General features: G+C 32.9%; 1 protein-coding gene and 1 long non-coding RNA gene across 5 annotated transcripts; one reads left to right on the plus strand and one right to left on the minus strand.

Moving 5' to 3' along the window:
* Window positions 1-465: 465 nt before the first annotated feature.
* LOC114187807 (bidirectional sugar transporter SWEET4-like) lies at window positions 466-1,629 on the plus strand. Its single transcript, XM_028076181.1, has 5 exons — window positions 466-508; window positions 632-668; window positions 755-1,133; window positions 1,224-1,343; window positions 1,435-1,629. Exons 1-5 carry the CDS (start codon window positions 466-468, stop codon window positions 1,627-1,629), a joined length of 774 nt encoding a protein of 257 aa, XP_027931982.1.
* Window positions 1,630-2,662: 1,033 nt separating this feature from the next.
* On the minus strand, window positions 2,663-6,816 carry LOC114186694. 4 transcript variants are annotated; one of them, XR_003605129.1, is made up of 6 exons: window positions 6,509-6,816; window positions 5,461-5,589; window positions 5,349-5,412; window positions 4,285-4,462; window positions 3,185-3,285; window positions 2,663-2,853 (listed from the first exon to the last, which is right to left on the minus strand). It is a non-coding gene; the product is annotated as an uncharacterized LOC114186694 (long non-coding RNA). The 4 variants fall into 4 exon arrangements; XR_003605130.1 differs by having other exon boundaries at window positions 4,285-4,350; window positions 6,509-6,815; XR_003605127.1 differs by having other exon boundaries at window positions 5,349-5,389; window positions 6,509-6,813.
* Between the last annotated feature and the right edge of the window lie 9,288 nt (window positions 6,817-16,104).

A 16,104-nucleotide genomic window follows, 5' to 3' on the forward strand; every position in this document is an offset into this window, starting at 1 on the left:
TAATCATGTATTAATGTTTTGATAATTTTTATTTTGTTTTTTTTAATATAAATTAAAGTATAGCGAGTTTGAGCATCCACAGCTACAGATTCTATAATACCCGTATCCGTTCATTAACATGTAAGTATAAAAAGTATTCGTACCTGCTACATGTAAATATCCATTTCTATCTACTGTGGATTTTATCTGTAAATACAATTTTTTTTTTTATCATCCTAAATATATTTTTCCTAAAACTAGATAAATAGTGAACTGTCACCCATGTGTGAAATTTCACTCTAATCTATCCCATTTTTATTCCTGTTTACGTGACAACTTGTTCTACAACTCATGTCACAAACATGATCTACCAAACTTTGCCACTAAACTAAAATGCACGTCTTTTATGTTAATTCATTCATACCATTAGCAACCAATATCATATTATTAGTATTCAATATCACTTCTTCAGCTTGGAAAAGAAACATGGTTACTGCAGATATTGTTCGAACAGTGGTTGGCATCATAGGTGTGTGCGAGTGACTAAAACCTGATCACTTTCTGAACTTCATTATCAGCAAAATTTATAGAACTCTAACATATGAGCACATGCATGTGATTTAACTTTCTCATTTTTTGCCACAACAATCAGGAAACATCATTTCGGGGTGCCTTTTCTTGTCTCCAGTGTAAACTAATCTATCTCTTTGTCTCCCTCAGATTTGTGTGTTTAGGTGGCCATTGATTTGAGTAATAACATGATATGATATTGCAGGCCAACATTTGTGGAGATATGGAAGAAGGGATCAGTGGGGGAGTACTCAGCAGTGCCATACATGGCCACACTGATGAACTGCATGGTTTGGACTTTGTATGGTCTACCAATGGTGCACCCTCACAGCTTGCTGGTAGTGAGCATCAATGGCGGAGGATGCGTGATTGAGATGATCTATGTCACCCTCTTCTTCCTCTACTCTAATCGCACCAGGAGGCTCACCCTCTTCCTTTGCCTCTTCTCACAACTCCTCTTCCTCACGCTTCTCTCCATTCTCACCTTCACTTCCATTCATGATGTCGACAAACGCTCTGCTGTTGTTGGAACCATCTGCGTTATCTTCAACGTTGCCATGTACGCTTCGCCCTTGTCCGTCATGGTCACGCATCCTTTCTCAACACTTTTCTTTCCTTCTTCTTATCTTCAAAGTCTGCATGTGTTAACAAGTAAATGTGTAATGGGGTTGCAGAAACTGGTGGTGAGGACCAAAAGCGTTGAGTACATGCCATTTTCCCTCTCTCTAGCGTCCTTTGGCAATGCTGTGTCTTGGACTGCATATTCTCTCATCCCTTTTGATCCGTTCATGGCTGTAAGTTCAAACAAAATCACTAACAAACCCTCTACATATTCAATACAGTAATTAACTTAACCCGTTGTTGTTGTGCTTGGTAAATTTTCAGATACCAAATGGGATCGGCACAACATTTTCTGTGGCACAACTAATTTTGTATGGAACCTATTACAAGTCCACAAAGACGCAGATAGAAGCAAGGAATGCCAAAGGGGTAGGGGAGGTGAATCTCTCAGAGGTGGTGGTCGGTAACAATAATCAAGATCCTAACAATATCATTGCTGTTCTTCCCGATGGTTTTTAATTTCAGCTTCATGCCTGTTGCCTAATGATTCATGGATGCACTCTTTTACCAACTCAAGCCTTGGTAATTGTCATTAGATATAGTCACTTTATAATATATAGTCACTTTTTATTGATTAGTGTCCTAGCCCTATTTTGTTTATGGTGATGTGCATGAAAATTTGAAGAAAAGCGGAGGTTGGCAGTCGAATACAAAGTGAACAAACTTGCCACATCCACCGACTCCTCTTTACCTTTACGCACATCAACGTAGTTGTTCCTTTTATACTTAACTAGGTTTTTCATTATCTCAATGCATGACTTGTTCTTTGCTTTACCGACTTGTTATTAACCGTGTGCTTGTCAAACTCCTTTTGACCGTGTACTTGTTATTTACCGATTCTCATTTTCAATTAACAAGCTTGTCTTGTAGAATTGCATCGCCTTTAACCTCATTTTCAATTATTTGTTGCAAATCACCTTTTGCAATATCTAGCCTTTGGCTAACAAGCACTACAAAAAAAAAACTAAATTACAGGGATTTTAATTTCGTTTAGCAGAGGTTTTTACCCTCCACAAAATATTTGCAGGGGTTTTTCAAACTTCCACAGATAGAGTCCCCACAAGTTATTTGTGGAGGTTTTCTACAACCTCTGGTACCAGGTTTATATTGTGAAAGTTTTTTAATGGAGAGTTATAACCTCTCCTATTCATGACTATTATTTTGTGGAGGTTTATAACCTCATTTATTTCCATAAACCTATTTGATTCCAAAACTCCTATTTTTCCTTTTTTTTTTGTGGGGGTTAATACCCTCCTCAATTTGAGGATTATAAAACCTGTTTCGTTTGTATTATTTAATTTGTGAATTTATTACTGTATTTTTCTTGCATTATTCAAATCTCATAAAAAACAATATTTTGTTTATAATTAGAATTTCCTACTATACTTGACAATGTATGTCACAATTTGAGGTACTTATACTTTATATCAACAATATTTTTTTGTAAACTTCAATCAAAGTGCTCAAATATATATCATTAGAACTTTTGATTCTCAAAATCAACATATTAACATAAAAGCAATTTAAATTGAAACAATTACAACTTAATCCATACTTACTCAAAGTTCATAATACACTAAAATAGTTTCATCTTAAAAATATCATCAACATCCTAAATGTTGCTACCACCAGATGATCCTCTTGTACCCATAGAAGACTCAGGCTCATTTGCATACTGGTTTGCTGAAATTATAAAAGATAAATATTAGCTGCAAGAAGGACGTCAACCTCAAATCATGAAATCAACATGCATATACTAAAATAGTTTATTACTAGATCATTGACCTGCACAAAAATCATGATTATTTGGTATTGATGATTAACTCACACCGATACAATATAATTCTTGTATCAAAAATCACATCACAAATAAGTACCAAGATAATTAGTTTCCAAAGGGAAAAATTCTAGGATTTCAAGCAATTGGATTAATAAAAATGAAATCAAATTTCACATTAAACAATCCCATATAACTAAAGAATCACTGCGAAATCAAATCAAGAATTTGAAGTACCTGGAAAGAAATTCAGTAACAATTGAAAGATTTGGAGGTCGAGTTACTGCTCCCATGAAGAGAACAACATTTGGATGCCTCAATCTTTTCATTATTTTGACCTATTGAAATTAACATCATAAACTTTCTGGAATTTAATTTATAAAATAGTTGTTGGCATTCAAAGTAAAAATGTACATTAACTTGATGAAAATCACAGAAAGTAGCTCTAATCACAGAAAAATTTTCATTAGAAAAGACATTACTTTTAACAGAGGAGAAAGACAATATATTCTCATCAATAAATAAGCTAGAAAATAGATAATCTCTTGGATTATCTCATTTTTTTTTTATATTTAAAGGGGTTTTAAGCTACTTATGTTGAATTTTAAATTAGTTTGCTTTGAACAAAACAAATTTTAGAAAACTAGTGTGAAGGAGATATTCTGTTAAGTTTAGTTAGGATTTTCATTTATTTCTCAATATTTTCTTTATAATTTTAGTTAAGAAATAAAGAAGAGAAATTGAAGTTTTAAAAGAATAAAGCATTTAAAAGCATTGAACCTGGACATCTAGACCATACATAAATAGGATTAAAGAAAGAAATAGGGAGGGTATTTTGATCTTTTTCACTCACTTTTAAGAGCATTCATCATATCTCCAGAAGCTTGGGTATGAGAAAGGACAAAAAGGGTGGAAACTCAAGTCTAATTCTCTTCAAGGGTCTATAGAGTTTTTTCTTTATCCCTTCTCTTTATTTTTGCTTCTATTTCCCCTGTGTCTAGCTTTACCCTTTTTGTTAGGATTGGCTGAATTTCAATATAATTCTAATCCCTGAATCTCTAATTTAGATTATTAATGAAATTTTATTTCTTTATCTTCGTGTTTATGTCCCGTCTTCTTAATGCTCTCAATATCTCTAGGATGTTCTACACAGAAAACTTTTAAATTTCACCTAAGGAATTAGGATTTAAATAAATTTGAAAATCTGTACGTAAACATAGCGGAAATTAAATTGACCCAATACTCATTTTAAAGCAAAAGCTAAAATCCATGCTAATTGAAGTATACTATAATTTTCAAATTAGACTAGAAAAGTAAATAGTTTATCTCTCTTGTACCATCTCTTTGAACATATCTTCTTTTCAGACCACTTCCACCTGCATCTCCAAACTCAAGCTATGATCCTTAATTTCAAAAGGAACTTTGCATTAACATCACTTGTGATTGGTTTAAATTGCCAACATGGATTGATTATGATGCTTTATATAGCAGAGATGCTATATAATATTATAGCAGCTGCAATCAAGTGAAAGACTCTTGGAATTCAGGCATGTATAGTAATTTTTAGGCTTGCTTCACTTTGCAGCACACAAAATTATTGATTCATAGCCAACACATTCATATTAATGATAATAATGCATTCCAATTAATATTATTGATGGTGTTATTATTATTCTGGTATTCCTTTGAGATGCTTTCATTTGACAGAAAAATAGAGCAGAAAGCTTGCCAGAAGAACAACAAGTAGTGAAATTATATGTATTTTTAATTATAAACTATTATTAATATATTTAATAATGGAATTATTTAATATAAATTTATTAATGTTCTTTTACTTGATTATTAAATATTTAAGAGTTCACTAATATTTAATTTTGGAAAGTTTAACATTAAACTTTTAAGTTTTAAGAAAAATAGGTGAGAAAGTCAATTATTTTATCTAAATAAGGAAATTGAATATACTATTTTAATAAAAGCGGCAGGTATATTGTACATTGGATTATACTATCATAACCCTTTGAATATTTATTAAGTTAATTTCTAAATAATTAAATCCTTCAAATCATTCAAAGAATTTATTTTAAAGATATGAAACACAGTATAAGTATAAGTAAATATATAGGCTTTGTTAAACTAATATGATACAAGATAGTACAAAAAAATGAATTCAGCTCTTCTAAAAATACACTTTAATAGAAAATAAGAAATTATAAATTTGGATTGCGTAGAAGTAATATTACTTTATTGTGTTGATTCTTGGCATTGGCACAGACACATTCAATTCATAAAAAAAATGCATTTTATAGATGGTAGCACATACCCAGGTGTGCAAGTGCATACCACATGATTAGTGAAAATAACACAATCAATAGATTCAAGTTCAAGAATATAAGAAACTCACTGTTCCACGCCATGCACCACGATACACCTCCCCATACGATCCTGCATGTCAAACGTGCAATGAACTGTTGTTAACAACTTAACATCGTACTAGTGTAGAAGTAGTAGATTACCTCATCCTCAGATCTGGAAGGATGTTAAGAGCTTGTCGATTGAATCTCTAGACATTGTAAAGCTCCATGATTCTGTCATAATTCTCACCCCACCATTTTTGAGCTTGCCACTTGTCAAAAATCTCTCGGCTTCAAATTTAAATGGTAAGTGCTTTCAGTCTCTAACTTCATTAAAACAACTAATAATATTCTCTGTATAATAATTTCTTTCTCATGATTCATAGAAGGAATTACACAAAACAGAATCAATTTCTTAGTATCAAGTATCAGACATTTATAGTGCTTGTTGCATTGTCACCATTGTAGTTGACAGCATTCACAAGCAATGAGATTTTTAGTAGAAGATAAACTTTTATATTGCAAACTGGATTTTCTGAGAACCTATTTACATACTCATCATACTTTGCTAATATGAAAAAACGTTCCTAAAATAAAATTTCAAAACCCATTTATTTAAAATTCTATAAACTAATTATTGAGCACACTATAACTCTGTTTCAATATTTAGTGGATTTGTCCCTTGCCTACTTGAACCAAAATTTGCATCTGCTAAAGCAGTGCCTACTTAATAGATTAGCAACTTCACCAAATAACCATGCTACAATCTCTTAATAAATTAGCAACTTCACCAAATAACCATGCTACAGTGCATAATAAACTAAGCAATCCCTCTGCTTACCGGTTTCTGAGAGAATTGAGCCAGAAAACACAAATTCAACCATTCAATTCAACGAGACAATTGCCCAAATACTTTCTCCATCATAGACCTAACCCACACCTAACCCACTGAACTATGAAACTCACAAATAACTATTAATTGAATTATAACAATTAAAGAATTAAAAGAAAAGCAAAGAGATATATAAATAATGTAGATCGGAGGAAATTTGATCGGTTATGTGAAACAGAAACCCTTGGAGTGCAATAGAATGGGAAATGTTAAAGGGCTGTGTATATTGTGATGTGCTGCGAAGAAAAGAGAATGCGTAATCGATGGAAGATCGAAACCCTAAAAGGAGAAGAGAAAAGGAAATGAGAGGAGACTTACACGACGGTCAACCTTGGCGAGGATTAGATCCGAAGCAGAGAACACAGGCGAAAACAGAAAGGCAAATGCAAAGAGAAGCGGAAACAGATTCGACCTCATGATGTATCTTTTCATTGTTTTCTTCGTCTTCTTCTTCAGCCTTCTTCAGCCACTGCTGCTTCAACTCATTCGCTGCTGCGTTTGGGACCAAACAGACCACAAGACTTTGATGTGTTGTTCTTGGTAAATTCAACTATAAGAGAGTAATTTACCACTCTGCACTCTCTCTACTGTTAATAAAAATAATAATCAACACATTTAGAGTAACAATCACACGTCAATTCGGTCATAGAAGAATATGTTCATTTTGCGGAGGTCATAAACCTCTTAAAAAGAATAAAAAAACTCCTTCTATTATTAACTTTTATAAAATCTATCATAATCAATTCATATAATTTTTATCTGTGGAGGTCTTTTTAACCTCCATCAATTGACCTCTCCTATATATCTTTTTTTTTGTAGTGAAGCTTGTCTTCACATAAGTGATTGCTTGCACCCATATCAAGATACCACACTGATTTATTCAAGCTATCTAGATGCCCTACCAAGTTATCTGGTCTATCTAGAGGCACCCTTTGAATTAACCAAGCTATATAGATGTGCCATTGAGTTATTTGAGTTGTCCAAATGCCCATTCAAGTTGATCAATTGCATGTGTTTGGTATCCGAGCTACTAATAAAGTTGAGATTGACACCAAAGCTTTATGTCATCCTTAACAATGCTTCTTCCTCTTCAACATCTTTTGTAAAAGTCGGTTGTCTCCTCCCTTCTATTCTCAGATAGGCAATTTTTAACTGAATGCCCGAGAGTAACACTCTTTTGCATAATGGTCATATTTGTCATACTTAAAGCACTAAAAATTTGAGGTGCTCAACTAACCTTCTCTCCATGGACCTCGTCCTCTTTCACACCAATTTTGTTGATCAGATTGCTTTTTCTTTTCATCTTGACCAGGACCTTTACCTCTACAACTATTTCTTCTAGCACCTCAGCCTCATCCTCTACCTTGTGTGTTATGAGCTTACTACTCATCTTTAATTTACACCTTCATTTGGAGTACTTGATCAATTGAATCCACCATGAACCTATTCCATCTAGAGAAGTTTGCATTTTTACAACTTATAGATCGTCAATGTAATCCTCTTCTATAACTTTTCATAAATCTCGCTCTTCTAGAGAACTAGTTTGCATTCTTACAATCCATAAATCATAATTTTTGTTATTAAAGAGTGAAATAACGATTTGTGAGAATTTCTATTCTCCATCCATTATACAAGTTCTATAACAATAACTTTGATGAGCTTGTGATATATTTTATAAATGGGCTCTCGATATATAAAACATAAATGTAATAAATTATTAAATACTAATAGTATCATAATCATAGTTTTTAAATCTAAATAATAAATGAATATATTTTTATGTTTATGTAAAAGATATATTAAAAAAATTGAAATTTTATCTACAAACTAGTTTAAATAAATAATTAATATTCTTAAACATTTAATATTTATTTATTTGATATTCTCAATAATATATATATATATATGGAAATTATATAATTATTAAAATTTGAAATGTGATTCTTTTTCATACTAGCTTCTATTATTTTAAAGTCTTTGAAATAATTATTTGCTTTTTTTTCTTTCATAATTTTTAAACTAACACATTAAAGATACTAATTAAAGTTTCATAATTTTTAAACTGCTAGAATTTATAAATCCTTGAATCTAATTTCTAAAGAAATAACAAGTTCTTTCACTATAGTAAACATTCACTTAAGTACGCATTTTGATCTTGAGAGTGTAAGACCCACTTTTTCTGCTCTTATGTTTAAGGGTCTGGCCTTAACTATTGGACCTAAGGGCCAGCCCATAGGGTGCCCAAAATCCTTTTTCCAACCCTAATCCCATTTACTTTGTCCCATTCTCAGAAAACAAGAACCCTCCCCCCTTCCACTATTGGACCAAAGAGCTCTGCTAGAGCATAATCAGAGTACCCACTGTTTCACTCGAACGTCTTCTCTGGTTTACAGCACCGATTGGAGTTACAGTGCTCCCCTCTATGTCTAGGTCATATGCAAGAGGGAGTAAGAATTAAGACGGTGGTTTTACAACAATTATAATCAAGTGAAGACTGTTCAAGTTTGTGTGTCCTATGGTTATCAAAGAATTTAAAATTCAAGTCGATTTGATTTGTTCCCTTGGTAAGGGTGGGATAGAACATCAAGGATGAATTGGTTGTTTTCTCAATCTCATTCCAATGAGTTGGGACAACAACCGAGGTGATGTTCTTTGATTAAAAGAGATAAGTTAGTGGTTGCGTATGAAGTATGGATCAAGCTAAATAGTGAGGGGGCAGAGTTTCACGTGAATCAAAGTCATCTGACAAAGGAAAGTGAATAATAGACGCAAAGGATCTCAATGGAAGAAGATTTTATAGACGTGTTTTGAAGCAAGTACTAGAATTTTGACCTTGGTGTGGTGGAGTTCACTTTTGCATTGGTGTCTGAAGAAGAACTTGTATCAATAGTTCCTAATTGGATGGTTCCTATTGAGAGTTTGAAGTGAATACGGAAGTGGAGGAGATGTTGGAGAAGTAGTGGTTTACACTAAGTATAATCACAAGGATGACTGCAAGTTTGGTGAATCTTAGAGGAGAGGTAGTGGTATGATAGACTGTTTAAGGGTAAACGTTGGATAAGGGAGGATTGGCTTTTCGAGCTTATAGTTTTAAAGAGTGGAAACATGATGAAGGTAAGGAATTTCAAATAGGTTAACGACAACATCAAGGTTTAGCGACAAGTTTTCCTAAGTGTGAAGAGAGTATTCAGAATGTTCAAGAAGAGTATTGACAAAGGTTCGAATGACTAGTAGGACAAATGGTTTTTAAAAGGATGGATACGATGTTGAGAAAATGGACTGCTAAGACTATAAAAAGGGGAGTTCAAAGGGTTTTTCAAATTTCATAGAAGTTTTGGAGGAAGGTTTCTCAAATGATTGCTTCCTTGTCACGACAAACATGAAAGAGCATCATCTTGAGTAAACAAATAAGTGATTTTGTGTGTGGATCAGAGTAGCGCAACAAAATGGTGACAAATGACACTTATAAATAGTAAGAGGTGCATGTGAATGACTATCTTATTCACGACCTAGAGGTTACTACGGTAACTAGTCCTTTCAAAAATAGTGAAGGTGTCTTTCTTATAAGTATCAGTTAAGGGTGTTCAGTGATCATTTAAGTTTAGAATTGTGGGGTTACTCAAAGAAAGTTGGGCAAGCAAAGTAAGAGATGGTTTGAGTTGTGATTTCAAGTTAAGGTGCCAACCTAGAAATGAGAAAGTAAGAGTAGATGTTCCGCCAGAAAAGGGAATTTGAGATCTTGGTTTGACAAGGTAAGAGTAAGAAGGGGTGGAGAAGTATAAATGTTTGAATTGGGAAGAGAAGGTGTGAGGAGATTTCATTAGTCTAGTCACCTGACACGGACGAGTGAGTATTTCAAAAAGGTTGGGAAAAAGGCAAATCGGTCAATCTTAGTTGGGGTGTACTGTAGGGTTGATTGGTACAGACCAAACTAGAGATTTGAAATCAAGGAAAGTTATGGTTCGAAGGTTTTGTGGAATGATGGTTGCAAGTTAAGGGATAAAAAATGAATATAGGATGCCAAAATGCATATGGTGGTTAGAATAATTGAAAGTTTTAAATTGGAAATGGAATAACTTGGTAGTGAACTTCGTTACCTTGGTTGAAGCCAGCAAAGGAAGAAAGATGTTATGAGTCAAGAGTGTCAATGGTGGAGCAGTAGGCCAGAAGTCAAGTGTGACCAAGTCAGTGGAGTGTTGCTTAAAGGAGAGAACAAGGTGACGTGAAGTGATAACTAACATACTTTAGTTTGAGACTTGAAGTCATCTAAGACTTTGGTAAAAACCTACAAGAGGTAGTGGAGAGCATATGGTAGGTGAGTCAGTATATCAGATACAAGTTGGTTGGTCAGGTATGAAGGAGCATTCAAGTTGTAAGGTGGGAGATTGGAAGTTGCTTTGAGGGTAGTGACTAAACTAATCTACATTGTTGAACACATATCGCTTAGCACAAGGGCAAATTTTCTAATGACTATAGGTGTTGGAGTCGTTATATCAGTCATGTCTAAGTGGTGGTTGTTAGAGAAAATGAGGAAAACATAGTTTTCTTCCTACTTCATCGGTGAATTTTTGAGGTCGAAAATTTTTGTTGTTGGGGAGAATGTAAGACCCACTTTTTCTACTCTTATGTTTAAAGGTCTGGCCTTAACTACTGCCTAAGGGTCAGCCCATAGGCTTCCCAAAACTCTTTTCCAACCCTAATCCCTTTTACTCTGCCACATTCTTAGAAAACAGGAACCCTTCCCCCTTCCACTACTAAAGCAAAGAGCTCTACCAGGGCACAATCAGAGCACCCACTATTTCACTCGAACGTCTTCTCCGGTTTACTGCACTGGTTGGAGTTACAGTGCTCCCTTCTTCCCCTAGGACCGTTGTGCTTACGTTTAACCCCACTCCAGGTAAAGGAAACTAGGGTTTCCATATTTTGTAATATGTTCATATTTGGCTAATGTTTCCTGATTTAAAATGTTGGATTGATGTTTATACTTGCATGAGATTGTACTGGTTGTGGCTCTGTACTATTTTCTTGGTGCTATATTGGCCTGTTTGTGCGAATAGTGGAGGAGCCCGATATTCTCGCCCAAGCGAGCTGGTCTCGCCTAAGCGAGAGTACCTGGAACCCTCCCTGGTTTTAGTTTGCGTTGTCGCTCAGGCGGCGAGCTCACATTTTGAGCGAGAAGACCTCTCGCTCAAGTGAAGAGGTCTCGCCTAAGCGAGAACACGCGAGAACCTCACTATTGTTGCTATCGCATAGCGGAATGTTTGGCATTTGGACAAAAACCAAGATGGGGGGTGAATTGGTTTTAATTAATAAAATTAAGGCTTAATTACTCGGATCATACCCATTTTGGTTCGAAAATTTCAAAATGGTACTCACTTTGAACTTTGTCTCAATTCAGTACCCAATTTTGATTATTACATCAATGTAGTACCCTCCGTTAAGTCTTCACATACGGCGTTAACTACCTTGCCACGTGTCAGCCTCTGGATTTTTTAATTTTTTTAATTTTTTTTAATTTTTTTTTGAATTTTTTTTTAAAAAAAATTGTCACTTGTCAAATCCTTGATGTGACACGTGGCAAGGTATCGCCACGTGTCAAGGTACCTGACAAGTGTCATTTTCTTCATTTCAACTTAGTCTCCACATGTGTCTATTTGTTTCAATTTAGTACCCATATATGTTTATTGGTTTCAATTTAGTACCCAGTTTATTTGTTTTAATTTTGTCTGAATATTTTTTTACAAAATAGAGAAATATTGTGTCTCCCTTAAAACCAAATTTATTATTTATATAAATGTTATATTTATATTTGTTATTAAAAATGACTTAGAAGTATGTTATTCATGACTTTTACTATTAACTTTAATATAAATTTCAATACTTAATTTTATAACTCATTTTTAGTAACAAATATCACTATAACACGCTACAACAAAAATCACTTTAGACAACAACATAAAATTATGATATAAATTATAAAAACCGTGGTCTAAAGATTAGACCACAATTTTTTAGGCGTGGTATAGGTGAGTGTAGCTATAGGTAATAGACAACGGTTTTTAGTATGACAATATTTTTAAAACTGTTGCTTAAAATTCTCACAATAAACAACAATTTTACATGTTGAATTTATACCTTACCTATGTTTTTAGACCACATTTTTACTAGTTTTGCCCACATAGTTTAAAGCAACAATTATATAATCATGGACTTTCATGATATTTATACATCATTTATAAAAATGTTGTTTATTATATGTTTAGGCTTCATTTATTTAGCCGTTGTCTATTTTAGTGTGGTCTAAACTATAAATTGTTGTAGTGACATTTATATAAATAATAAATTTTGTCTTAAAAGAGATACAATATTTCTCTAAAAAAAATATTTGAATAAAATTCAAACAAATAAACATATATGGGTACTAAATTGAAACAAATAGACACATATGGGGACTAAGTTAAAATGAAGACAATGACACTTACCAGGTACCTTGACACGTGGCGATACCTTGCCACGTGTCACTGACAATGCCGCGTGTCACATCAAGGGTTTGACACGTGGCAATTTTTTTATTATTTTTTTAAAAAAATTCAAAAAATAAAATAAAAAAATAAAGGTTAAAATACCTTTTTGGTCCCAATTTTCGTCAAGTTTTTTCAAATAAGTCCTAATTTTGGTTTTATGTTCAAATAGGTCCCAATTTTCGTCAATTTTGTTCAATTGGGTCCTTTTTTGCTAACACCGTTTAAATCATTAACGGCCATGAACAGTGACTGCCATGTGTCACTTCGTATTTTTTTGAATTTTTTTATTTTTATTTTTATTTATTTTTTATTTTTTTTAATTTTTTTTTTAAATTTTGTTAATTTTTTTAAAATGTACACTTGTCAACCTAGGAGTGTGTCACGTGTCACTTCGTTCTTTTTTTGAATTTTTTCTGAATTTTTTAAAATTTTTTTTTTTTTTTTAATTTTTTTTAAATGTCCACGTGTCAACCTAGTAGCATGCCATGTGTCAAAGTCAATATTCTAAATTCAATTTGGTCCCTATATTTGTTATTTTTGTTCAATTAGGTCCCAATTTTTGTTAACATTAACCAATTTGGTCCCTCTCCAAATTAAAACCAAATTTAATTTTTATATTAAAATTCATATTTTTTATTAAATATCTTTATATAATATATTAAAATTCACATCATTATAACTTTGATATAAAAATTAAATTTGGTCACATCTTCTATAGGGACCAAATTGGTTAATCTTAACAAAAATTAGGACCTAATTGAACAAAAATAACAAATATAGGGACCAAATTGAATATAGAATATTGACTTTGACACGTGGCACACTACTAGATTGACACGTGGACATTTAAAAAATAATTCAAAAAAATAAAATAAAAAGTTCAAAAAAACCACAAAGTGACACGTGGCACACTCCTGGGTTGACATGTGTACATTTAAAAAAAAATTAAAAAAATTTAAAAAAATAAAATAAAAAAATTCAAAAAAAAACACGAAATGACACGTGGCAGTCACTGTTCATGGCCGTTAATGATTTAAACGGTGTTAGCAAAAAAGGACCCAATTGAACATAATTGACGAAAATTAGGACCTATTTGAACACAACACCAAAATTAGGACTTATTTGAAAAAATTTGACGAAAATTGGGACCAAAAAGGTATTTTAACCAAAAATAAAAAAAAAATTTATAAAAAAATTAAAAAAAATTAAAAAATCTAGAGGCTGACACGTGGCAAGGTAATTAACGGCGTTTGTGAAGACTTAACGGAGGGTACTACATTGATGCAATAATCAAAATTGGGTACTAAATTGAGACAAAGTTCAAAGTGGGTACCATTTTGAAATTTGCGAACCAAAATGGGTATGATATGAGTAATTAAACCTAAAATTAATGCTTTAAAAATTTCCGAAATTTTAACGATTAATTTAAATATCAATTTCTTTAAAAGTAATAGTAGATAAAATAAAGAGATAGAGAAGAGGAAATGACACAAATATTTATACTGGTTCAGATCAAAAGATCCTACGTCCAGTTGTTAATCTCTTCAAATAAAGAGATTAACTCAATCACTAACAAATATCATATTATAATTGGATAACAAAACAATAAGGAAAGAAAACACCTCTCTTGAAGAAACAAGAGATGAACACCTTTCTCTGAATCACACAAAGAACCTTGACCTTAGCTTTCCTAGCAACAACAACAACACTCAATCTCCTAGAAGACCTCTCAAGAAAAGTTATCTCTCTACCCACACTAGGTTTTTCAAAGCTCTTTTGAGAACACTCAGAGAACTCTCTTTGCAGTCACAACACTTAGCACTCTAGCTTCTAAAAAAGGCAAGTTCGAAGTAACTCGGATGTTCCTTAAATATGGGTTCCAAAAATTAGGTCAAAAATTGAACAGTCACGTTCAAACTGACAGGGATAATCAATTATCAGTGTATTTTCTAAAAACAAAACTTTGAGCAGATAATCGATTATTAGAGGTGATAATCGATTATTCTAGTGTTTTTCTGAAAAATTGGACTTAGCTCAGGATAATCGATTATCCTAAGTGATAATCGATTATCACATTGGTTTTTCGAGAAATACTAGAATTTTGATCTTACTTTTGATTCTAATCTATTCTAAGTACAATTTACAAGATAACTTTAAACATAACAACACATGTTATTCATATTGACTTCCAGAAGGTTTTAGGCTTCTTTTATCATCATCAAAATCTTGCTTCAGTATTTGACTTGTCTTTTGCTTTTGCCAACAATCTCCCCCTTTTTGATGATGATTAAAACAATATGTTTAAGGTATCTGCAATCAGAAATCTCACAAGTAGATTTGTTAGTAGCACTTTTTATTTAAACTTTTTCTCCCCCTGTTTTGATCATTTGAAAAAAGTTTAAGAGAAAAGCTCCCCCTCAATTAGAAAATGGTAAATAAAATGCACTTTTATTAAGAAATCAAACATTTTACAATAGCAATAAAAATAATAACAATGATACAAACACCTAAAATTCTAGACTCATGTCATAATCTTCATCATATTTGTCAAATTTATTTTCTAGATTACAAATCCTAGAATCTAGTCCTCTAAGTAAGCTAATGACCTCTTCATGTCGGGTAGTGGAGATGAGAAAGAATTCCTCAAGTCTTTGGTTTAAGTTTAAAATGTGATCCTCTAGAGAAGAGGATGGACCACCAACCCCACTCGATGAGCCAATATTGGTGTCAACAGGATGAATGTGAGTAGTGGGAGGTTTTCTTCTTCTTCATTTTCAGAGGGAGGCAGGTCATCCTTGTGAATGTAAGTATTCACAAAAGGAATAAATTTCATTTGTTTCAAGGAATATTTTGCAATTTTGTTTGCATCAGTGGTTTGATGAGATTGTTCATCAGAAATGTTGACGCCTTTGTACTCACAAATGTGAGAGATAAGTAGAGAATATGGGAGTGGATATTGACGCAGTCGCTTGGCTTTGAGCATTGTGTCAAGAATAATGCTTGCCCAATGGATACGAATGTGATCGAGCATAGCATAGATAAGCATGAGATCAACTTCACTGCTCTGTGCATGATTTATACCACGTGGAGATAAAATCCAGACAATGAGATAGTGAAGAACATGCTCATCAACTTTGAGAGGGTCTGCTAGCAATTGTCTACCACTACAAGAAAATCCTGATTTATCTACCGATTATTACATACAGATATAAATCCGTAGGTAAATTAATCATTATATACGGATATTACCTACCGATTATAATCTATATATAAATTCAACATTTATATAATATTTACCTACCGATTATAATCGGTAGATAATTTAAACTTACATACAGATGTTACCTACAAATGACTTCTCATCTCACTCTAACTATCTCGAGTATTTTC

Source organism: Vigna unguiculata, chromosome 6, assembly GCF_004118075.2.
Source record: "Vigna unguiculata cultivar IT97K-499-35 chromosome 6, ASM411807v1, whole genome shotgun sequence".
NCBI classification, from domain to species: domain Eukaryota; kingdom Viridiplantae; phylum Streptophyta; class Magnoliopsida; order Fabales; family Fabaceae; genus Vigna; species Vigna unguiculata.

Coding starts and splice junctions, on each gene's coding strand:
- LOC114187807 (XM_028076181.1), top strand. CDS start 466: ATGGTTACTGCAGATATTGTTCGAACAGTGGTTGGCATCATAG. Junction 509..631: donor AACAGTGGTTGGCATCATAG/GTGTGTGCGAGT, acceptor CACAACAATCAG/GAAACATCATTTCGGGGTGC. Junction 1,134..1,223: donor CTTCGCCCTTGTCCGTCATG/GTCACGCATCCT, acceptor ATGGGGTTGCAG/AAACTGGTGGTGAGGACCAA.